This window comes from Pseudopipra pipra, chromosome Z (assembly GCF_036250125.1).
Source record: "Pseudopipra pipra isolate bDixPip1 chromosome Z, bDixPip1.hap1, whole genome shotgun sequence".
Lineage (NCBI taxonomy): Eukaryota > Metazoa > Chordata > Aves > Passeriformes > Pipridae > Pseudopipra > Pseudopipra pipra.
Genome location: NC_087581.1, coordinates 60,610,547 through 60,634,338, shown reverse-complemented (window position 1 = coordinate 60,634,338; position 23,792 = coordinate 60,610,547). Strand labels below are relative to the sequence as shown.

Sequence of the window (23,792 nt, the reverse complement as noted above, 5' to 3'; positions counted from 1 at the left end):
GGGAGGTTCAACTGAGGCAAATTCAGGGTCCTCACCTGGGGAAGAATAACCCTCTAGGCTGACTGGAGCAGTATTTGAGAATTTTGAAGATTTTGAATTTCCTTTGAATTACCCTTGCAACCAGCCTGGCCCTTTTGCTGGGAATCAGCATGGGCTTGCCTGTGGCTGAGATCTTGTTTAGGCATGAGCCACGATTGGTGGTCACCCCAATCCAGGGACAAGCACTGTAGCTTGAAGGAAAAGGAGAGCGACTGCAGCTGCACAAATTCTGCTGACAAGCATGGGGGATACTTCAGACCCCACAACAAGCACTGCAGTCACTCAATCTCCAGCCACAGGCACTGTGGCCACTTCTGTCCCTGCACCAGGCACTGCATTTACTGGGGGGCCACTCAAACTCCAGCTGCTTCTCTCCCTGCAATAAGCAGTGCAGCTACTCAAGTTCCAGTGGCAAGCACTGGGGTTACTCAGGTCCCAGGGACTGACACTACAGACATTCAGACTTCAACGCTGGGAAGTGCAGATGAACCAGCAACTATTTATTACAAGCCATTCCACCATCTTCTTCTATTTTTTTCTTTTGTCTTGACATCCAGTACTGAAGAGTTTCCAAAGCAGAGGTTGTCTGGCAGGTGACCAAGCAGTGTGTTCCTATGAGGAAGAGAATTGAAGTTAATTGAAAAGGCACCTGAGGAGAAATTGTCTTGGACTGGAAGGTCTCCACACAGCCCTTTCAAGAGATGGAGAGGGCGGAGCCCTCCTTAGCAGAATTCTCCCTGGACTTGGCAAATTGCAGTCGATGGGCCGATGAAGCTTCTTTTAAAGAAGTATCCCCATCAAAACAGAAGAAGAGAAACACCCTTCTCCCATTGTCCACTCATTTGCTGATGTGGGCAAGAAGCCGGCCAGACCTGCATGTCCTTGACAAGCCTGGTCAGGGCTCCTACAGGGTTTGGCATCAGGAGAGGGTTTCTGCCACCACTTGAGTGTTTCTGCAGGGTTATAGAATTGGGCAGGGAGGGCTAGATCTTTAGGATCATCGAGTCTAACAAAACACTGCCATGTCCACCACTGAACTATGTCCCTAAGGGCCATTCAGCATTGCTGTCCCCTCCATGCTTTGGGAGCCGTATACTGGGAACGAGCCAGAATTACACCTTTTACCTTTTCACCTTGGTGACTCAACTCATAGGAGAAATGCCTCTCGCCCTTCCTTCCTGCCTTCCTTCCTTCCTGCCTGCCTTCCTTCCTTCCTGCCTTTCTGCCTTCTGGCCTTCTTTCCTTCCTGCCTCTCTCCCTCTCTCCCTCCCCTCACCTCCCTTCCTCTCCCACCTCCCTCCCTCCCTCTCTTCCCTCTCCGCCCTCCCTCCCTCCCGTCACCTCCCTTCCATCCCTCCCCCAGCCCTCTCTCCCTCCCTCCCGTCCTTCAGTTCAGTTCTGTTCCGTTCAGTTCACTGTGGAGTTGATCAAGGACGGAGACTCTCCCAGTTCCAGACCATACCAAAAACCGCAGAATTGGGACTTTCCATCTGTAAGAAACAATGGACAATTGAGAAGTGAATGTAGAGTTTCTTCACAGGGTGACAAGGAAGGGAATCTTCCAGCAGAGTTGAGGTCTTACCGAGTTTTTATTCTGAGTCCCACTTAAGAAAGCCGTCTGGAAATGGTCTTGTTATCTCCTGTACTCCCTCGACTGCTTCGCTGCAATGATCACAGGAACCAGTCTGGAGAGAGGCTCGGCTGATTGAAGGAATGGATGCTGCCCAAAGGGAAAAAAAAAGAGAGGAAGCATTACTTTCTAAATTCCCTTTCTCACAGGCTCAAGCAGGACTCCTCTGCTTGCCAGAAAGATGCAGAAATAGGACGGAGGGGACCATCTGCATCTCTGTCTTCATGTCCAGGACCTTGCTATCCCAGGCAAAGCTGGCCCATAATCCACAAATCCATTCCTCAGGGTGTCTTCTGCTTCCTTCGCTGGCACAGGTTGCCCAGAGAGCTGGGAAGTGCCCCAGCCCTGGAAACATTTGAGGTCAGGCCAGAAGGAGCTGGGAGCAACCTGACCTCCTTGAAGGTGTCCCCATCCAGGGCAGGGCAGTTGGACTTAATGACCTTCACAGGTGCCTTGCAACCCCAAGCAGTGTAGGATCCTACTTAATTTTCATTGGAAAAGCACCAGGCGTGGAGATTACCAGGAGGGGGGCCCATCTGATGCCTTGGAGTTTAGCTGAGAAGCCATGCCTGAGATGGGACAGCTGTTCCACCTGCAGCCACTTCCCTCTTTACCTGCAGAAGTTGCTGGGCAGACGCTCGCCTCTCCTCGTCCCTCTGCAGGCAACAGTTCAGGAAGTCAAGCAGGAGAGAGGAGTGTAGCCAGGGGTTCTGCAGCTTTGGTGTCCTTTCTCTGGCTATCAGGTCTTGAGCCTGAAGAAGAAGGAAACATGAGACTCCCTCTTTCTTCCATAGCCACACCTGAGCACCCAGACCCCACTGCTTAAGCTCCAACCTCCAGTGGCGTAAAAGGCCACCAAATCAGTCTTATGCTGTCCCTCTGCAGCTGGTCCCAGCCACTGGACACAGTGGGGAGCTGCAGTGCCTGTCCTCACTGTGTTTCTAACTGTGCTCCCTGAGGGACATTACTGCTCCTGCAGCAGAAGGGAACACAGCACCTGTGCCGACTGCAGGCAGTGGATTCCAGCCACGTTCACCCGACTGCGGAACAGCAGTGCCAGGACAAGCAGAGCTCTTTCAGTTGCCAATTTCTTCAGCACCACGAATCATGAGGGAGTCATCTTTAGCTATGTAGCACCCCTTTGCAAGATTTCTACAACCACGGAAAAAGGTCTATGGGAAGCGGAACTTGGGTTTCCTGTGATGCAGCCGGCAAAGAGAAACAAGTCCAGCTCAAAGGAAATACGTGTTTGCAGGAGCTGCAAAGGGGCAGTAAGCTCCTCAATTACTTTCATGTCCCAAGAAACAGCCAAGGATTCGGCAGACAGTTAGGGCTGCAGTCTGTGAAAGCAAGATCCTAAACTTACACAGACCACCCAGACACAGGACAGAACAATACAGAGGTGATTTAGAAGCTTGAAACTGTCTGGTTGAGAGACAGAGCTCAGAGAGACCAAAAAGCGCACCAGATATTTCAAGCATCGCTGAAGGCCAAGAGGAAAGGTTTCTGAAGTGGCTACGTGCCACGAACCTCCCTTCTGAGGTTCTCCCCGTGAGGGCAAGAGAGCTCCAGCAGATGCTGGTGTGCTGCAGGGACATTTTTAGAAGCGGACCTTGGTGGAAGTAGTTCAAGCTGGTGGGAATAGCATTTGTCTCATGGGAGACAGAAGATGGGACGGATTACAAAGACACTGGTGTCTGAGGGTCTTTGCACCTTACCATGGAAGGGCTTTCCTTAAAGTAAGGAGGCTCTCCTTCCAGCATCTCTATTGCCACGATGCCGAGAGACCAGATGTCCACCTTGGGGCCGTAGGGTTGGCTTCTCACAACTTCAGGGGCCATCCAGTAAACAGTCCCGACCATGGAGCTCCGTTTCCCGTGCTCAGGGGTGAGCTGAGCACAGAGGCCAAAATCAGCTGAGGAGAAAGACAAACACTGTTCAAACAAGCCTCGGTTAGGAAACCAAGGAAAAGAATTGTGCACGCAAAGTCTGAGAGTGCAGTGCTGGATCTATCAGGGAAAGTGGCCGTGCTCTGTTTCCTCAAGGCTGCAACCAAGCAAATAAGGCATTGTCCCCTGAACAAAGCCCCATGCTTCATGCAGTGCCTTTCATTTATTCACCTGAAGGTTTGGGTTGTAACTGCCCGCCTCTAGAAGGGACACACAAAAACCAGAGCCACTCTTAACACCATGTTCCTCTCTAGATCTCTCTGCCCCTTGCAGCTGTGCTCTTTGCCTGCAGGAGTGGTCCATGCACTCTGCCAAGCACCGCTGTTGGGGATGTGGCAGTGACTCCACGGCAGCCCCACGCTGCATCCCCGGAACGCTGAGGCCAAGCAAGAATACCCACCCAACTTCACCGCTCCGTCCAGGCCCAGAAGAATGTTGTCGCTTTTGATGTCTCTGTGGATGACCCGGTTGGAATGAAGGAAAGCCAGTCCCTGAAGGCACTGAGAGATAAAAAACAAACAGGAGGGTAAAACTTAGTGATCGGATTTCATCATCCAAGAGAGGAAACTGTTGTAAACGATTCAACCATTTCTAGGGGAACAGTCAGCAATGACAGGGCATGGTGCTGTCAAGAGGAAGAGCTTGCTGCTGCAACACTAGGAGAGCAGTGTCTTTCTAAGTGAAGGCATATTAGCTTTGAAAGAGAAACAGGCCTTGTTGCTCCAGTGCCCTGCAAACCCAGCCAGAATGACTGCTGCTGCAGTGCTTGTGCTCTCTGCCCCCAGAGGACAAAGGAGGCTTTGCCAACAAATGGCATGAAGTGGGTGGCTTCTGGGCGGGAGGCTGCACGATCAAGATTTCCTTGCTAGCCTCGCCAGCAGCCTTGGAAGTAACCCATTAGTCAGTCTTCAGAAGCAAACACCATCTTGTGTGCAATGCTGTCCTTTGAAGCTGAGGAGTGGCAGCAATGAGTCTGGAGTTTTCTTTGCTATTCCTTCCAACTTCTGCCACCAGCACCTTTGCTTTTACAGGCAAGCAGTGCAGTACAGACAGGCTCCAGACAAATGTTTAGAGAGGCCAAGTGGGGAACAGGAAATACATTTGAAAAACCACAGAGGGAGAGAGTACAACCAGGGTAGATAAGAGTATCCTAAGAGCAGAGTATAGGAAGTGCAGGGACACTGGCAGGGAGTTCACCTGAGAGCCTCTTTCTCCTCTGGATCATAAGAACAACAGAGGACCAAAGCTCTGAAGATGAAATCACTGCTGTTCACGCTGCCTCTTTACAAGGACAATCCATTCCAAGCCATCAGAAGCACAAGTGGGATCCCTTACCTCCCGACAGACAGCTGCTATCTGTCCTACGGCCATCCATGTCTCGCTAATAACGTCAGTCAAAGAGCCTCCGTCCATGTGCTCCATCACCAGCCAGAGCTCCTGACTGACAAGGTAGCTGGAAGAAGAAAACAACAGTGTGGAGAGGAATGTGCACAGCTCAATTGCCTTATGGAAAAGCCTGCTCTCCTGATTTTTTTTCCAGGTCACTTGTACATGGAGACAGACTAAAAGGAAGAGACATTCTGCCTGGGCTGTACAGGGCTTAGAATCTCCATGAAAAAAGGAACTGGCTAAGGTGGCAAGCAAAGGCAAAAAGGCAGTTTAGTAACAGCAAAGATGAACCTGGAACTGGGACACATGCCATCAGTTGGTTCATCCTCTTAACACATCAATTCCACCCTTCATTCCAGCAGCCAGGAGACACTTTCACAGCCTTTATACAGGCAAGGAGGGTGTGCAGCACTGAGGACAGAATTTGGTCAACCCTTTGAGAAAAGATGGAGGGAGAGAACATAGAGGCTGTTGATTTAGTAAGAGATCCAGGTTTTGGAAAACAGTCTTCAAACTGTGTCTGCCAGGAAGCACCAATGCAGACAAAATGCATTCTCCTCCCATACATGCTATCCAAGTAGATTAATAGTAATGAAAAGATCCATTTTCTGCCAGGGAGTCAAAGGCGTTTTAACCTTTGCCTTGAAAGCCTGTAAAGGAACATTCTTATGATAACACCAGAGCTGCCTACCTGTCCACATAGGTAACAATATTGGGGTGGTTCTTCTCCCTCAAGACCAGGATTTCTTTCAGGAGTTCCTCTTTTCTCTGTTGATGGAGATTGACTAGCTTGATGGCCACCTAAAATGACGTTGAAAATCATGAACTTGTGACGTCTCTTGCAGGAGACCACAAGGAGCACGGAATGCACGATTTTGGAATGACACAGCCAAGCTGAGCCCAACGGCCTCGTGGTTCGACGTCAGAGCAATTCGTAACTGACCTGACAACAGCCCCTTTTCTCCGCTGGCTCGGGTGCCAGTGACAGGGCCCGGGGCCATGGATGTTTTGCCTTGTCCACTTGGCAGAAATGGTCTCTAAACTAGCAACCACAAAGCTCTAACAACACTGCACCCACATTCTTCCCAAATGGCCTTCCTCTGTCACAGCTGTTATCATTTACACACAATTTGGAAGCACAAAGCAATGATGCTCTTGTGAAAGTGTATCCAAACAGCTGGTAATCCCTTAGCCTTTCTAGGGAGTCTGATGTGTATTTCACAACCTGCTGCTATTCTCAGTTGTGCAGGAAAGCAATCATATCACAGAGCAAATGGATGAGATTTGCAATTGGATACGGCCTAGATGATAGGTGGGGCTTAGTGCTTTTAGATGCCTTGTAGACCTCTCTCTAAGCACAGTTCCCAAGCGCCGCAGTGTGTAGAGAAGCAAGATTCAGGATGTGAACAGTTCCAGGCATGGAGAAAAGCATACAGCAATTGGCAGGACTTTCATATGGACTTTACTGTTATTATGTGGTTTCACTGTATTCATGCTACACAGTGCACAACTGCACATGCCCAGGCTTCCTCCTCCCCCTTTTGCCTGTGCCCTGTTCTGATTTGCTCCCCCATGTGTCTGTCTGATAGCCCACTCGATGTTCTGCCCCCTTCCCCTGGCGGGATGGTTAAGCATCGGGCGCACGCCTGAATAAACAAGTCTGCTTGCACCCTTCTTCGTGTCCTGTCCCCTCTTCCCTTCAGACCCGCAACAGCAGCGCAGGTGGATAAGGAAGTAGCAGGAAGATTCTGATGTCTTTGCTGACAGCCAGAAACGAGAATTCAGGAATGTGGAGCTGGAACCCCAAAGAGCAGTGGGACTCTCTAAGACACTACCGTGTCTGCTTATTACAAATAGTATCTCTGTAATGGGCTCTCCTGGAGATCAGACCAAACCAGGATGGTACTGCTCAGGAGAGATCTTTGCTCTTGGTAAACGTGTTCTCATTGGTCAATGTGTGTGCCAACTAGCTTCACTAGGACTGAACCACAAAGCTGTGTTGCAAACAGGGTCTCTCCTTCATTGGCTTTTGCATTAGGTTTTCAAGATGAAAGCCCTGGTGGAAAAAAAGCTAAATGCTCTCTGTGTCTGAACCCGGGATGAAGAGAAATTGGGCCTGAATGAGGGCAGTCGCCGTCAGCCAGTCAATGCCCATTTATCAACTGAGACCACGCTAGCGTGTCCTTCTCTGAAAGATAACGCTGCCCTCCTTGCATTCTTTCAGGTAGTGAAGAAGGACAAAGTCTGCCCCAATGTATTTTGCAGGCTGCCTCTAGCCTGGGCTTCAGGGGAACAGCCTGTGCAGCAAAGAGGCGACCCAGAGCTCCAGCCACAGAGGAGAGCACTCGAGAGCTGCAAAAGCTGCGGGGTTGTTGGCACTTACCTCTCCTCCCGTGACAGCATCGAATGCTCTGTACACGGTGCCGAAACCCCTAGAAACAGAACAGCAGCAAAGAAATTCTGATCAGCACTGAGAGACGGGAGACTCTGAGCCCCGTGTCTGAACACGCTGGGAGCTTGCCTGACTTCCCGCTTGAATGTGGCACCAGCAAAATACCTGGCCCCTGGTTTTGTTGAAGGAAGTGTGGTCACACTCACCCTTTGCCAATATTTTCCCATCCAGTGTATTTCTTCAGTGGATCTCCCACACTCACAATGCTCCCTGAAAGAAGCAAAATGCAACGTGCTCACTTCATAGCAGAGATAGCAGTTTCCAGCAGATCCAAAAGGCAGCCCTCTGTTACAGCAGAGTGAGGAGGAACATGTGGCACAGCTCATGCTGAGACATGCACGCAACACGCTGCTCTAGCAGACAAGAAATACACAAGACGTACTCAGCAGCTTCAGGGACTCCTCCTCTCTCAGCTCTCGCAGCTGCTCTGCGTCCAGGCGTGAGCTGGACGAACTGCTGGGGCTCGAGTTCTCAGGCTGGGGAGTGGAGGCTTCGTTAGAGGGGGCTGCTGCAGCCATGGGTTTGCTGGCAGGTTTGCCTCTGTAGATCTGGAACAAGCAATTGGTTTGTGTCAGAAAGGTGGCTGGCAGAGAGGCCCCAGAGCTCACATTTCAAATGCAAGGCTTCCCGAAGATGCCACCTCCAGGGCTCTTAAACTGATTCGTTAAACATTTTCACAGATTTTCTGAGAAATGACTGCAAAAATGACCGCTCCACTTCGTCCCAACTACTCCCTTCACCCTCCAAGGACTGCAGACACCCTTGCAGCTCCCTGTTGTGATGTTCTATCTCCTCCCATTGTCTCCTCTGTTCCTTCAAATCTTAGGCAAGTGTTCAGCCTGCAGCACCTTCTACCTTGACAGTTCCTGGGCTTCACTCAGATCTTGCTCAGCTTTGACACCCATCACCTGCTGGGACTTGCTTGCAGTGGTCCTTCCCTCCTCACTCCCAACATCTACCTTGCAGGCCCTTGTTACTGCCCTCCCCCTGTCACCTGGCTACTCAGGCTTACCTGCCCATTCTCTCGCTCCTCTCTCACCTCCTGCCTGCGCTGCTCTAGCTGCTGCTGGGTTTGGAGCAGCTCTACCTGAGTCCGGCACAGCTTCTCCAAGAGAGCGGTCTTCTCACGTGCCTTTTCTTGCAGGACCTGCACAGGAAGGTGGAGGAGCTGGCTTTCAACTTGCCACACAACATTGGTGTGAGGTTGCGAGCTGACATGTCCACTCTGCCACCTCCAGGCAAACAGAGCAAAGCAGTCCGAGACTACAGCTTGTCACTGTCAGCCATATCAGAGACAATGAGGAAAAGGAAAGAACAGCTTGAAAGTTCACCCCATGCTGAATGAGGACAAGACGCACAATGGATACGGACAACTTGTTCCCAAATGTATCTGGGTCCTCACGTTCAGGCAAACAAACACCTCAAAAAACTAGGCTGGCAGTCACAGGCCAGCACAAATGCATGGGGATGATTGCTGGCCAAGCAGCCAGAGGACTAGCCCTGCTGTCCAGGGTGGCAGCTGAGAGTCAGCGGCCCAGTAAGTCCCTTCAGAGCAGCTGCGACGCAGACCACAGCAGGACGGCAGTCAGAGGGATTACCCCCACCAGCCTGCTGCTCTGCAATGGAAAGGCAAGAAGGGCAGAGAGCACCTGTTGCCTGACTGCAGTGCCTACTGCTGTTTCACTCACCTGGTTTTGTAGAGCCTCCCTGTGCTGAAGCAGGAGACTGATTTCCTCTTGCAATCTTGCCATTTCTTCCTTTTGCCTCCTCTCCACTGCCTTCATCTTACTCTGAGCTTCCTGCAGCTCTGCTTCCAGCTTTTCCTTGATGTTCTGGAAACATAAAGGGAGAGAAAGTTCCTGGGACCTGCTGTCATGCTCAGGTTTTCCCTCTGGCAAGCCCAAAATCCCATTAATTCAGCCATTTGGCTCTGCTTCTGCACCCAGCTCTGCTTCCAGCCTAAGCCTTCCTTCCTGGGGCTCATCTCTGGAGCCTGCAGGGCTCTGTGCTTTCAGGGCCTGCTGTAGTCCTTCCCTCCTCAGTCCCAAGGTCTACCTTGCAGGCCCTCCCCTCTGCCAGCAGGCTACTCAGGCTTACCTGCCCATTTTCTCTCTCCTCTTTCACCTGCTGCCTGAGCTGCCCTAGCTGCTGCCGGGTTTGGAGCAGCTCTACCTGAGTCTGGCAGAGCCTCTCCAACAGTGCAGTCTTCTCACGCTCGACTTCTTGCAGGAGCTGCACAGAAAGGAAGACAAATGGCTTTAAACTTCCCACACAATGTTGGTGTGGCAAGGCTCAAAGACTGATAGGCTCATGCATTCCCAAAGCACTGGGCTGCTGCTCTCCTGGGACATCCTCTGCCCACTGGGAGGCACAGACTCCTAAGTGAGACAGGCCATATGAACATGGTCCAGCCATGGCTGCAACTCCAGCCAGCTCTTAGGCAGCTAAGAGGAAATGGGTGGCATTTCTCAAGTGTCTGATAGCCTTGCTGGCCGGGCTATCCCTCCTCTTGTGCAAGAAGAGACAGTTCTGGGCTTCGTGTTCTCTTCAGGCCTGCAACGCTGTCCCTGCCTTCCTCCAATCTACGCTCTGGGAGCCTCTCACATGACAGGCCCTGTCCCTCATGGCCCAAGCTCCCGTGGTTGCTAAAGCATCACTCCTGTCTACAAAGGGGCATCTGAGAGACAGTTCTACCCAGACGGGCGGTGTCCAGAGAAGCACTAACCATAGGGAGCCCAGAAGATTCAAAAGGACCACACAAACCCTCCTTTCACAGTCTTGCCCTCTTGCTTGGCTCTGCCTCCTACCTTTTCTTGTTCAGCTTTCATGGTGGCAGCTTCCTGCATCATCTCAAAGAGCGTTCTCTCGTGCTCCCTTTCTACCTCTGCCATGAGGTTTTGCTGTTGCTTCAGCAGCTCCTGCATCTCCAAACGCTGGCCTTTCAGCTCACTTGCCTGATGAGGGGAGGAAGACACTTGGATGTGAAGCCCCAGCCAAGCTCCTCAAATAAAGAAAGGGAAGCTTCATCTGTGCCCTCCAGAAATCATGTCTGAGCAAGGAACTGAAAAGGAGGCTCAGCAGGGGGAAGAATGGAGAGGTCCCCTTCCCCTCTCTCATGGCTGCCCCTTTCCTGGCACCTTTCTCCTCAGGATTCCTCCTTATTCTCAGAGGCTCCATAGTCAAAGTTCATGGGCCTTTTCATGCAGGACAAGCTGCAGACAGACTGCAGGGCCAGGAGGAGGCCAGTACCCCAGTGCCCTAGTCACAGGCCACCAACTGAAGGACCAGGAATAAGGAGCCTGTTCCACAGGCTTCGAGACCAAAGGTAACATCTCTGTCCACGGTGGAAGGACAGAAAGAAAGGAAGCCAGTTCCTGCAACTGCACTTGGCAGCAACGTTAGCAACCCGCTTCATGGCAGGGGGGAGTCAGGAAGATCCTGCCCTTTGGTGCCATGCTTTGGGTAGGGACCAGCAGCCTTCTGGGGAACTCGTCTTATGCTCCTCACTCAATCAGTGGCTGCATTTACTCTTCCAGCACAGTCCTGTGGGTCTTCACGGGCCTTCAAGTACAAGCCCTTGGCTCTCTTGCCTTGCCCAGCAACTTCTGGCCTATGGCAGACGAGTGCTGCCCTTTCATGCTGTTATTCTGCTACGGCCAGTCACAAAGCTTGCCTGAGAAATTCAGAGATATATTGATTCCTACCTGGTTTTGCAGGAGCTTTCTTTTCTCCTCTTCCTGAGCACGTTCCAAAAGCCCGAGCGTTTGGCTGCACTGCTGTTCCGTCCACTGCAGCTGTTGTGCCACCTCTTCCCGTTCCCGCTTCATGAGGGATCTCTGTGCTTCCAGGTCACGCCGTAGGCACTTGACATCCCCTGCAAACACGACAAAGGGCAAGATTCAGAGTCTACAGAAGCAGTAGGACTTTATTGACTTTAAGCCGTTTCAGTTTCAATCTGGGAAGGACCTGCCCCCAGCTCCTTCTCTCCCCAGGGGCCCAGCAGACAGAGCTGGTTTCATAGACACTTCTCTGGGCAGAGGGATCACCAGAAACAATGTGCACGAGGCTCTCACCTTGTATCACCTCCTTGGCCTGCGTGATTGTGTGAACTTGGAGTTGCAGGTGACTCCTGACCATCTCCAGCTGAGAAACGTGCTGCTGAGCCTCAAAGAGGCTGCATTGCACACTCTCCTTCGCGGACCTACAAATTGTCGAGATGAAGAGAAATCACTTTCTTACTCCTGACACCCACCGTGGGAGGGTTTCCAGTCAGATGTGGCTCAAGGTCCTGCAGTTTAAATCACTGGAAGGTAACAGAAAAACTTGCTACCTTTACTTATTGCTCTCTAAGCAGATGGTAGCTCAAATAAGTTGGCCCTGTTTAAAGAGGAAGAGGGACCACCCAAAGGAACTTGGCAGTTTAGAGAGGTGGGTGAACATGAATGGGGAGCAAGAATGCCCAGACACTGTTGAGAAGTCAAAAGACCTTTCTCTGCTGCTGCTGTAACCAACTCTAGGTCCTGCACATGCTTCACAAGAGTTAGCTCAGAAGGCTCTCAAGATTTTCAGCGTGACCCTCCAGCTTCACCCTAAGTGGCAGCCACCCGCTCACAGTGTTTGCATGTAGGGGCCTTGAATTCTGAAGATTCCATGTCAAACTACTTGGCAAGGAAAGATTGCTGTTCAGAAGCACAGAACAAGAAACCAAAACAAGAGGGAAACTTCAGGGTTCAGTGAGCATCTGCATGGCTTCCCTACTACTCAATTCAGAGCCAAGTTGGCTTTCTTGGGACTTGGTACAGGAATGTGCAGGGGCTCACAAACGGGAGCCCAAGGCTCAGGAGAGCTCTGCCAGATTAAGCTGCCCAAAAAGTAACACTCAAATCACAGTCTACTTTTCTTTTCCTCCAGACTCTTCAATCCTGTCCCTCCCACCAGGAGGTCTCCTCCCTGCCTTTACCTGGCCTCTGCCAGCTGCTCTGAAAGGCCTTGTAGGTCTCGCTCCATGGCTGCCACTCGGGCTTCTAGGGCAGCCCTCTCATGCACCAGCAACTCCTTCTCTCTGGTCACCTGGGCCAGAGCGTGCCCTTGGCAAGAGAAGTCCTGGAGCAGCTGCTCCAGACCCCTGCTAGCTGACTTGGGCTGGTGGCAAATCTGAAAGCGGGACAAACTACAGTTAGAGTCCTTCCTCAGGAGCTCTGTGCAGAGCCAGACCCTGCCACTTTGGAATCTGTGGGCTCAAAGTTTCAGAGCATCTGCTGCATGGCACACTTTGGTAAATGGTCAGAATGGTACACTGTTGCTTTGAGACGGTGAAGACCTGACTGGTGAGGCTGGGGGAGCGAAAGAGGAGCTGGGCCTCTTGCTTGTCTTGCACCTGGCTCCAGCAAGGCCTGAAAACTGCGGGATGTCTGGAGTGAAGCAGAGGTCTCACGCACCGCTGTTGCTTCAGTGAGGCACAGAAGAGCACCACGCCTCTGTAGCAGCCAATAGACACGCTCCCTTCCCTGTGAAAAAGCAGAAGTGTTAAAAGGCAGGCTCACTAAAGAGACAAGGGAGCGTTGCATTCTAGCATACCCAGGACTATCGATATTTTATCTATCTATCTATCTATCTATCTATCTATCTGTCTCGCACTTAGGTCTCCGTTGCTACACTTTCTGTCCTGACACACACCAACATTTAGGTAATTAGTCCATTTATCACTGGCAATCCTGAACTTGCTTTCCTGTTGCTTCAATAAGCAGCACTATTGGTGACTCTGGAGCATATGAGTGCTTAGGGAATGCGATCAGACCTATGGCACTGGATTGGTAACTGCACCAGTTGTGCATCTGTGCTTGTGCAAGTTCTCCTGTTGAACTTGACCGTCTGGTCTTAACAGTGCTAAAGTGGCTATAATCAGAAATGAAGCCCAGCCACACCCAGCCCCTCTGATCCCTGAGGACCAGCTGGGATGCAAGGGAGGGGTATTTCCTGCTAAATTCCCATGCCCATAACACAACATATACTAATACTCAGGGCTGCCACAAGGCACAGGCACTGCTAACTCCAAAGGGATGTGTAAGGTTCTACTGGCTTGCCTGGGACCAGAACAGCTCCTTCCCCACAAATGTTCCTCCCCCAAACAACATGTTTTCCTACAACAGTACTTCCAGAACTGACACCTTACAAACTGAAACTCTAGTGCTGGAAACTTTCAGGAAAGGTTGAGCAAAAGCAGCTTTGCTTGCTGAAGGAAGCGAGACGACACTGGAATACTCCTCCTCAGGAAAAAACAAAAACCAAAACTAAAAGCCCAAGAGGAAGGTGTCACCTCCTTCAGTGTGTCAAGCAGCAGCATGCAATGAGGGGAGCCTTGGCAGGGAGCAGCCCACTGTCATTTCTAAACTCATGGAAGTCTGGCTGAAGACCTCCCTCAGCCTCCTTTACTCCAGGTTGATCACCCACAGCTCCCTCAGTTGCTCCTCATCAGACTTGTGCTCCAGAACCTTCCCAAGCTCCCTTGCCCTTCTCTGGACACGCTGCAGCCCCTCAATGTCTTTCTAGGTGTGAGGGTCCCAAAACTGAACACAGCATTTGAGGTGCAGCCTCACTAGTGCTGAGTACAGGGCGACGGTCACTGCCCTGGTCCTGCTTCTTTCTAAGGAGAACAAGTCCCCACCTTCTACTGCCCGGAACAGCATCTGGGATGGTCTTGCCAGTGCAACTCCCTCTTCCACAAGTGCCACCGAGGAAGAAAGTGACCATACCTTTTCCAGTGCCTTGGTAAGGTCAGCTTTCTCCTCCTTCAGCAGATTCTTCTGGAGCTGCCATTCCTCCACTGTCTCTTCCACCACTGCCAACTCCCGCTCTGAGAAGGAGGGTTTTCTCTCAGCTACTGCCAGCTGCTTTGGTCTGTGAGAACGGGACAGACAAACGAGTCTTTAAGAGCAAAACAGTCTCCTTTCCAAAACCAAATCTACATCCTGTGTCCCACAGATGGCAGCTGGAATGACTTCCAACAGCCTTCTAGTTCCACTGAAGGAATGCTGGAATTCCCTGGCTGTGTCACCCTTTGTCCTTGATGCAGGTGAAACAATTGTCCTTGAGAAAGGAAAACAAGCTTCCAGAAATCAGCTTCCTTTTCCAGGAAGCTCAGATATTCTCAACTGAACAGCTTCCTGCCTGCTAGGTCTTATTCTCCTTTTTGATACATTGGATATGGGACTTCCTCAAGCCCATGTGCTCCCTTCTCCTGTCTGTGCTACAGATGATGAGCCGGCGAAATTCCTTCTTTGATGGTGGGCTTTCTAAAGCCCAGCAATGCCCACCCCTGTCCAGAGAAAGCAAGAAAACTTAACACTCACAGGAGCTCTGGGACACTGAGCCCTCCATCCATCCTCTCCTGCCACTCCACCTTTTCCATCTGGGCTGTGGAGTCCTGACTGGCAGAAAGCTCTTCTGTCAGGGCCTGCAAAACGACCCTGGAGTTGGTATGTACGTCTCAGTAGAAGCATGGAGCATTTCCCTTCTCTGATCTGTTCAACTGACTTCTCCTCAGTCTTCCAAGTTTTAGGGAACAGCCCTTAGGAAGTGCCTGCCAGCCCTTCAGACACAGCCCTTCCCTCTCCAATGCAGAGCTGGGTAGGATTATTCTCCCCAGCCTTGGGGCCTGTCAAAGTTAGGGGTGTGGTCTAAGGTGTGCCAGAAGCTACTTAGATAGTCCATGGAGAGGGGCAGCTTCCCCCAGAGGAAAGTGTCCCCTCGGTATCCTGCAAGGCCGTGAACTGAGTCTTTGGACCGCTCTGTGCGCTGTCAACAGGGAGCCTGCACAGACACTATGCACAAACCTGCTCCCTTTTCCACTGGCAGCATGCAAGGACATGGTGCTACCTCTTCTCTGATACCAAGAGAGATTCACAGGCCGCCCAGGATACCAGGAAACTGATGGCTACACGTGAAGGTTCAGAAGCCACTTTCCAGGTGTCAGGGGCTGCGGTGGAGCGCTGGTGTCACAGAGAAACTCCAGCCCTCAGCATCTTCAGCCACAAAGGGCAAGTGCTGTGTGAGCAGAAACTTGCAGCTCTGCACTGCAGCAGAGACAGTGCCAAGCAAAGCTGCCACTTACTGCTTCGGGATGTTCAGGCCGTGGAGTGGCAACACGTGGAAATGCGTTGGCATGGCCCTCCTCTTTAGCCTCATCTTCAGGAAGAGAGAGAGCCAGAGGAGGTTCTGATGCTGGTGTTGTGCTCTGTGGACAGACAGCAGCGTGAGGGACAGGGAGTAACCTGTCTTTTCGGACCTGATTTTTGTTGAGCTTCTATTTCCTGCTGGACTGCAGAGAAATCATGAACTTGGATGGAAGGAGGATTCTAAGTCCTTGAAAGTACATGTAAATGGGCTAATTAGACCCATGTGACAGTAATGCATATTATTGTGAATTCGATATTGCACCCTGGCTGCAATCAGCAAGCAACCTTCTGTTGCAAACCTTGACTTTTCTGTGTTAAAAAGCTCTTTGATGGAACATTAGGAAACAGCAGCGATCCCTTTGCTACTGCTGATGCAGGCACTGAAATGGGCTGTCTTTCAGCCCACCAGGCTGGCACTCGACTGCAAGAGGCCAGCTCACAGCTTGCTCCACAGTTCTCAAGCACCAGGCAGGTCAAAAGGGCCTTTCCCACTCACCAAAGGATGGGCTTCTCTCCATCCACGTGTGATGTGTCCTGCAAGAGGAAAGGGAAAAGCAACCAGATACTGTTAGAAAACTGTCTGTGCTGGGGAATCCCACAGAACAAGTCAACCGAAACCGGGAACATGTTCCTGTACTTTTATTTTTTTTAATAAATTGCACACTCTCATTCCCGTTAGCTCTCTGAAGACATTTCCCCAGAAAAGCAGCCCCAGAATCTCCCTTAGCTGTGGCACTTCTATTCTGCCATAGAAGGGCAGCAGCTGCTGGGTTCACAAGCATACAGTAACTGTTTTGGAGTTTGCACTTCATCACAAAGGGAATTGCTATGTCAGCACACACAGAAAGTGTCAAGTCACACAGTCAAATCCTTTATTGAGGGAATGAAGAGAAAAAGATGCTCTTCCTCAATTCTGGAGAGAACTGCACAGTTTTTAGAAGGACTCCTGGCAAGGTCTCCCTGTCTGCATTGTGCAAGTTGAGCCAGCAAACTAAGGAAATGACAGATTCCACTGGTACAAACCACCTCATGGAGGGAAGGGAAGCCCTGCGAGTTACATTCCAAATGCTGCCCACACCCTACTGGCCAGAAACACCCCCTTCTTAGCTGAAGTTGTTGACAGGAGCTTTACCTAACTAATGCCATCTTTGTGGCAGTTTTGTTTCGAGATGCTGCACCTCAGATGCAAGCATCATTTGTTTGAAGATGCTGCACCCTCTACTTACTTGTCAGGTGAGTCAAAAAGTAGCCGGAATAGGCCAAAGAAAAAGCAGTGCAAACTGCTCCACAGAGTGGCTCCATCGTTGGAGCGGTGCTGCACAAGTCCACCGACCGTACAACACCAAGAGTAGAACAAAAGAACGCTCCCGTCAGGGTGCAAACTGTTGGCTGAGACGCCTCGATCAGGAGGATCCTCCTGCACTGAGCCCGCCAAAGAGCTGCTCTGGACACTGAGGCCTCCCAGGCACCAGGGTAACCTTCCCTTGACAGCACTGTGATGTGGCAACATCCCATGACATCACAATGGCAGCCGCTGCAGGTGGGTTTGTGAATTTACGCAGAGCAACCCAACCTTCTCTGCAGCAAACGCAGAAGACGAGCCTGCAGAGTTCTCCTCTGTCCCAAAGCAGTACCAAACCCCCCTGCGGTGCACAACCTTGCACAGACATGCCAAGACTCTCTTGTCTGTTGGTGGGCAACAGAGTGTGTTTCAGGAGCTTTACACTGGACTTTACACGCTTAGCAACTCAAACACATTTTGCTGAAATGATCACTCATGTCTGATTGAAAGGGAACCTCCCTCCCGACACAATTCCCTTTCAGCATGCCAGGGAACACTGCCGGGCAAAGGATCTGCCTTTCAGCTCTCACAGTCCTAACACTGAGGGGTAGCACAGCTGCTAAGGAGGGGTCTTTGTCGAGCTCTTGTAGGTTCTCTGCTGTAAATAGAGAGAAAGCAGGCACTTGGAGAACAGGCTGAGAGGTGGATGAATTCCTGGAGGTATGGCTGAGAGTGGCATTGGAACACTGATGCAATCGCTGAAAGCCCCAGCTCTCAATGGGAACTCTGTTGAGGAAATCTTGCTTCAGTTACCCAGGAGAGCTCCCTAAATTTGAAAGCCTGTCATTTTCCCCATTTACTGCATGGCTAACATTGATCAGTGACTTACAGGGCTCAATGAAGGAAGAAGGACACCTTAGTGGGGAAAGCCAAGTAACAAACCTACGTCACCCTGCTGCTGCAGAGCTCTGGCATCGCAAAGAAGCCCTTTGGGTTCTGTGACTCACCTGCAGGGGCTTCCCTGGGCACATCTGTGAGGCACAGAGAACTGACTAGAGGGGACATACAGAGAGAAAGAAAAGAAAGTTAAAACCCAATGTGGGATGACTTTGAAGGTGGTGGTAGGAGGAAACCAGTGGGCCCAAATGGGCAAGTGCCATTTAAAAGGGGAGTTACGAGGCAGAGACCAAAGAGATGAGGTGGTGGGCAGGCCTCAGGAAGGCAGGGTGAGGAAAACAGAAAACCAGAAGCCTTGAAAAGTTTGAAAGCATCCTTCCCCATTCCGTGTCTTTCAAGCCAGTTTTTTCTCCTACGTAAAATTACATTCCTGAGCATTACCAGCAAGGGACTGGAAAACTCTCCTTTAATTTCCTTTCTCAATTAAAAAACAAAATGAAGAGAGAAAGAGCTGCGTTTTTGCTGTTTGTCTAGTCTTGAGACCAAGCTAGCAGTCAACATCAGAAGACATCTAGAACAGCTGGTGGGTGTAGGGACTGGATTTCAGGAAGGATTCTGGATGAGGCATCCAGGGAAATGAAGTCCCATGCACATGGGTAATGAGGTACCCCTGGTGATTGGTCAGGGGAGTCACAAGTGGCTTTGAGGTGCATATATAAGGTGTTTTCTCATTGAATAAAGAGGATTTGGCTCAGAACCCCCAATCAGCTCGCTGGGTCCGTATAATTTATTTACGTATTATATTTATACACCACAGATGGGTTTTTTGGCTCTGTCACCTAAATAGGTGGGATAAATGAAATCCTCCAGCACTGTCTTTTAAGTGTTAGTGAGTCTTGCTTTACATTATGCTTGCCAGGGTGTGTGTGTGTGTAGCGAAAAAAGTCCGGCTCCCACACACTCACACACAGAACCTTTCCAGGTATTTAGATATTTTTAGCAAACAAATTGGTTCATTGGTTCTAAATTACAAAATTCTCTTTAATAATTAGTATTCTATCCTGTATTGGTTATTGATTTCTCACTACTCATGGTAATTAGTTCACGTTTTTCACTCTTTTTACCAGATAAGGAGTCACATACTGAATGGTCTTTTTTGGCCTCTTCTTTATCTTCTTGTTTCTGCAAAATGTCCTTGTGGTACCTAAATTCTGCACTTCTTGTGTCCAATTTCAGCAATACATCTCTCCCAGGATTTGTTCACAGAAGCATATTAAGGTTACCTTAGCAAAACTTAAAGTTTCAGTAGTTTTCCCAAGCTCTGTTCACAGAAAAGCAGCTTATGACAAACTTTGCTAACTGCTGGCTAAGACTAATTTAAGAATAACACACTGTTTGTGACTAATATACTGGCTATGATTAATTTAAACAATTAATTAAAAGTTAATTAAAACCAATAATTAAAACAATTAAAAAGTTATATAATTTCATTGGAAGTGATCCTAATTTTTTCTTTTAAGATTACTTGACATTCACTCACTTAATTTACTGAGTATTTAGTAAAATTTAAGAGATTAAAATATAATAATTGCTATTAAACTACTAAACTGTAAATAAAACCTATTAGATCAAGCTTATTATTTTTATCAGAGTACTTCATATCTGAAAACATGGAATCCAATCTTTTTTAAGACTAACTTAACTTATCGTATTGAAATTATCCAATACCTTAACAGTACTAATGAAGATCCTTAACACTATGTGAACAAACTTAAGTTTATAAAAAAATTCCATTATACAGAGTAGCCAGCCATCCTTTTGAGACCTATTTTAGTTTTAGATAAGATAGTTTTCATTAGATCTGCACATTCTGTTACATCCCATTTTGCTAATTTGGAATAAAATCCATAAACCAACAATTAATACCAAAACTAAGATAATTATGCCAATAAGTTTTCTCGTGATTGCACTTGAATTTGGGATCCATGACATTATCCAACTAAACAGATTTTCCCCTTGATTTTCTTGTATTTCATGAAAGATTCTGGTGTTCTTTCGAATGTCCTCCAAATCAATCTGAATCCTCGAAGTCTGATCTAGAGCTGTTCAGTTTTGTTTGACTAATTTTGAAAGGCTGGCAATTTCTTGTAGCAAATAAATTGGATCATTTGTTTGGTTTTCTGTTTGTTCAATAACTCTCGATATGTTCACTGTAGCTTTCTCCACTTCAGGTACCCCTAACCATGGTAGAAGTCCTCTCACAAACTTATGGAATGCAGAGGACCTCTAAACTATTAGATTTAAATTTCATTTGTGTCTCGTTATAAAAGTGTCATTGAACACCAGAGGTCTTAATAACTGCTATTTCAACTGACAGAATTTGTGGATCTATGAAGGATTGGACTGCTTTTCTCTCCAAAAGGAGCATCACTCCAGTTAGAGGAAGAGCACTGGAGAATACACTTTGTATTGGAAGTCCCATCATCTGAATACTTTCATCTTAATGAACAGGAAATTGGGAACAAATCCAACAGTAACTGCTTTTTGTTATTAGCTTGCATTAGTTTTAAGTGTGAATTTTTCTTCCAAGGGTCAGGTAGTATTTGTCCTATTTTTGTCATATTAGAGTGGTCCTTAGGGAAAAGGACATAATTCTCTTTCCCTTCTTGCCCTCTTACCCTTCAGGGACTCGAAGCCGTACTTGCCACTACAATTGTTAGCTGCAAGGCCTTGCTAGGGTGGTTGACTACTCCAGGCACAAATGACTGTGCTGCAATACTGGAAACACTGCTCTGAAAACACAAAAAGATACACCATTTAACATCTCTTATTGCAGAGCTTTATCTGCAGCGGATTTGCTGTTTGCTGTACTGTCCAGTGCAATCCTTCTGTGTCCAAGGCTGGCTTAATTCATGTGAATCCAGGAATCCCTGCCTGTTGTTTTCACGCCTGTGTAGGCAGTCAAAAGAACTTGAAATGGTCCTTTCCACTTCTGCTTGAGTGGTTCTTCACTCCATGACCGCATGTACACCCAGTCTCCCATCTGATGAGGATTTACTTGAACACCCAAGATTACTGGTGTGGCTAAAATGAACTTATGCAGTGATGAAAGTGTTTTTCCCAAGGAAATTACATATTCTCTTAAATTTTGATTACCTATCACGTGGCTCTCTCTAGGAATAGTTACAATTTGATACGGTCTGTAGCACTAAATCTGATGAGAAATTGGTTTAAACATGTTTCAAAATGGCTTTTTGTATTTTCTGCAGTGTCACTGCCTCCCTCTTCCCAACACCCCCTTGTGAAGGGCTATTGTCTTCCATACAGAGTGTCCTGGGAAGGTGTCCTGAGGTGTTTCTCATTGGTCCTTTGTTAACCCCTTCCTATTGGCTGTTGACCCTTTACCTGATGGTTTTTTCTGTGTGACCCTGAACTTGTGATTGGTTTCCCTTTGACCCTCCTAAAGGCTTTATAAACCCCTTCCCAACAATAAACTCTCTCTTGCCTCCTCTCCACGCCGGTGTGTTGTCTCTGTACCAGCCATGGGACAACGTGGGTGCTGGGGGAGGGGAGGGCACCTCTCCCCTCCAGGCTCGGGGCCTGAGAAGCCCTTAGTGCTGGAGTTCCCTTTCCCCGTCCCTCAAGACGTCGGAATGGTTCTTCAGATGGAGATGGAACTAGAACTGGGCTCTCCCTTAACAGATTCAATATGGGCTTACCTTTTCCTTGCAGCTTGGCTGGATTCTGGTTCTCAACAATGCCAGGGGAAGAACCTGTAGCTATTTAAGTGAGATTTCTTGACAGATTTTGTTTATCTGCCTTTTTAGGCTTTGGTTCATTCTCTCAACTTTCCCACTAGATTGTGGTCTCCAAGGTGTATGCAAATTCTATTTGATTCCTATGTTTTGGACAATTTTTGCACAATTTCTGCTACAAATTGAGGTCCCCTATCTGAGAACATTCCTAGTGAAATTTCAAATTGCAGTATTACTTCTTTTAACAATACTTTAGTAACTTCCCTTGCTTTGTTGGTACAACAGGGAAAAGCTCATGCCATCTAGAAAACACATCGACTAAAACGAATAGGTCAAGGCAACTCAGAAAAATCTATTTACTAGTGATCTCCAGGACCGTTTCCTCTCTCTGTAGTCCCTAAAGGACGGCTTTTGTAGGACTGTGGATTGTTTTGGAAACGTATTTTACACTTACTGACTACACTTTTGATGACTCCAGCCATTTTTTACATTGATTGCTTGATGCTTCAAGTTATCTATAATAGCTTCTGCTCCCCAGTGTGCTTCTCTGTTGGAGTATAGAGATTGTATGTGAACAATTCCTATTGCATTTCTGTGAGCATTGCCTTGGCATAATTGGGTGTGGACAGTAAAACTAACTGCATAGTTAAATATGGCTACAGGAGCTGAAGTTAGAACAAAAAAGGCTTTTTGCCAAGGTCAAGGAGGAGTTTTTGGCAGGTGAACAAGTTTTCTCATCTCCTATGGCCACCTGCTGTGATCCAATTAGCGCCATACAACAAAGTATGTTTTGCTTATGTATCCAATGCTCTGTGTACAAGAAACACGCGTCTGAGTGTCATAAACAGTATATAAGGTGTCTTTCTTCTAATAAAGCCGACATTTTGCCGACCATACTGGTCTGTGAGTAATCTGTCCGTACCTCTTCATCAATACTTCTCTGTGTTTATCTTCTGCTACTTGTCTCATCACTGCTTGAAGTACTATGACCTGTTCTTCTGCTGTTACCCACCATCCTTCAGAATTTAGATGGTCTTCCAAAATTTCAGCTAACTTTTCATCTTGAGCTTGGTACTCTGGGGTTACATTTGAAAAGTTCATGCATTTTGATGGAGCAACTATTAGGATGCTTTTGTCTGCCATGTCTCTAGAAGTTCTATCTGCTAGTCAATTTCCTACATTAGTTGGTGTATTTTCAAATTGATGAGCTTTACAATGCATGAAAGCCACTTCAGTTGGTAACTGAATATTTTCTAGTAATTTCCTAATAACATCTCCAAATTTGACAGGGGATCCTTGTGCTGAAAGGAGCCCTTTCTTTCTAGATAGCTCCATACTCCTAATGCATATCTAGAATCAGTCCATATGTTGACATTCTTACCTGCAGACAATTCTAAGGCTCACTGCAGAGCGATGAGCTCAGCTTTTTGTGCAGAGATGTTAACAGGTAACAAGTTATCTTCAGTTATTTCTGTTTGGGTCACCATTGCATACACAGATTTCTGCTTTCCTTTGCACACAAAACTGCTCCCATCTGTGAATAGTTCCCAGTCCGGATCTTCTACTGGAGTATCCCTCAAATCTTGTCTGCTGGAGTAAACCTGTGTGATAGTTAGAAGACAGTCATTTTGTAAGTCTTCTTAGCATTCTGGTACAGATTCAAGGAATATAGCTGGGCAGTAGTCATTTTCAGTTCTACATCATCCTGTTCCAACAGGATGACTTGATATTTATGCATCTTATTTGGAGATAACCAGTGACCCCTCCTTTTGTTCTAGAACAGAGATAATCATGTGTGGAACATAAACAGCAATTTTCTGGCCCATGGTCAATTGCCGGTCTTCTTGTATTAAAAGGACAGTTGCTGCTACAACTCATAGGCAGTTATAAGTCCCTTATTTACATTGTCCAGTTCTTTGGAAAAACATCCCATGGCCCTTTTCCATGCCCCCAGCCTATGAGCTAGCATACCTAATGCAAGGTGTAAGTGTTCATGTACAAACAGTTCAAAAGGTTTGCTCAAATCAGGTAATTCCAACACAGAGGCTGATATTAGAACTGTACTTAAGTTTCTGAAAGCCATCTGGTATTCTGAACTCCACTGTAGTATCTCCTTAGAGTTTCTCAGGGCCTCATATAAAGGTCTTACCAACAGTCCATATTAGGAATCCATAGTTGACACCAACCCACTATTCCTAGAAATGTTCTTAACTCACGTACAGACC

The 23,792-nt window shown here is 48.3% G+C and overlaps 1 protein-coding gene and 1 long non-coding RNA gene across 3 annotated transcripts; one reads left to right on the top strand and one right to left on the bottom strand.

The window, feature by feature from the left end:
• Positions 1 to 1,384: 1,384 nt before the first annotated feature.
• On the bottom strand, positions 1,385 to 18,206 carry LOC135406796 (centrosome-associated protein CEP250-like). Of its 2 annotated transcripts, none has more exons than XM_064641235.1 (23): positions 16,860 to 18,206; positions 16,130 to 16,167; positions 15,566 to 15,692; positions 14,809 to 14,899; positions 14,212 to 14,356; positions 12,898 to 12,966; positions 12,420 to 12,613; positions 11,533 to 11,660; positions 11,164 to 11,333; positions 10,267 to 10,413; positions 9,557 to 9,691; positions 9,148 to 9,291; positions 8,472 to 8,606; positions 7,842 to 8,007; positions 7,606 to 7,669; positions 7,391 to 7,439; positions 5,699 to 5,808; positions 4,954 to 5,071; positions 4,019 to 4,118; positions 3,388 to 3,584; positions 2,284 to 2,421; positions 1,622 to 1,759; positions 1,385 to 1,529 (listed from the first exon to the last, which is right to left on the bottom strand). In XM_064641235.1, exons 1-22 carry the CDS (start codon positions 17,146 to 17,148, stop codon positions 1,673 to 1,675), a joined length of 2,841 nt encoding a protein of 946 aa, XP_064497305.1. In that variant the 5' UTR covers positions 17,149 to 18,206; the 3' UTR covers positions 1,385 to 1,529; positions 1,622 to 1,672. The 2 variants fall into 2 exon arrangements, with proteins under 2 accessions (XP_064497305.1, XP_064497304.1); XM_064641234.1 differs by having other exon boundaries at positions 14,809 to 14,912; positions 15,570 to 15,692.
• LOC135406797 (uncharacterized) lies at positions 12,366 to 18,320 on the top strand. The gene is made up of 2 exons (XR_010426478.1): positions 12,366 to 17,635; positions 17,807 to 18,320. It is a non-coding gene; the product is annotated as an uncharacterized LOC135406797 (long non-coding RNA).
• Positions 18,321 to 23,792: the final 5,472 nt, after the last annotated feature.

What these genes read in the sequence shown, in the direction of transcription:
- LOC135406796 (XM_064641234.1), bottom strand. Translation starts at nt 17,148, where the DNA reads ATGGGATGTTGCCACATCACAGTGCTGTCAAGGGAAGGTTACCCTGGT. An exon ending in TTACCAAGGCACTGGAAAAG is followed by an intron (nt 12,967 to 14,211) that starts GTATGGTCACTT and finishes GCTTTTTCACAG; the next exon opens with GGAAGGGAGCGTGTCTATTG. An exon ending in AGGAGAGAGAAAATGGGCAG is followed by an intron (nt 9,292 to 9,556) that starts GTAAGCCTGAGT and finishes TTATGTTTCCAG; the next exon opens with AACATCAAGGAAAAGCTGGA.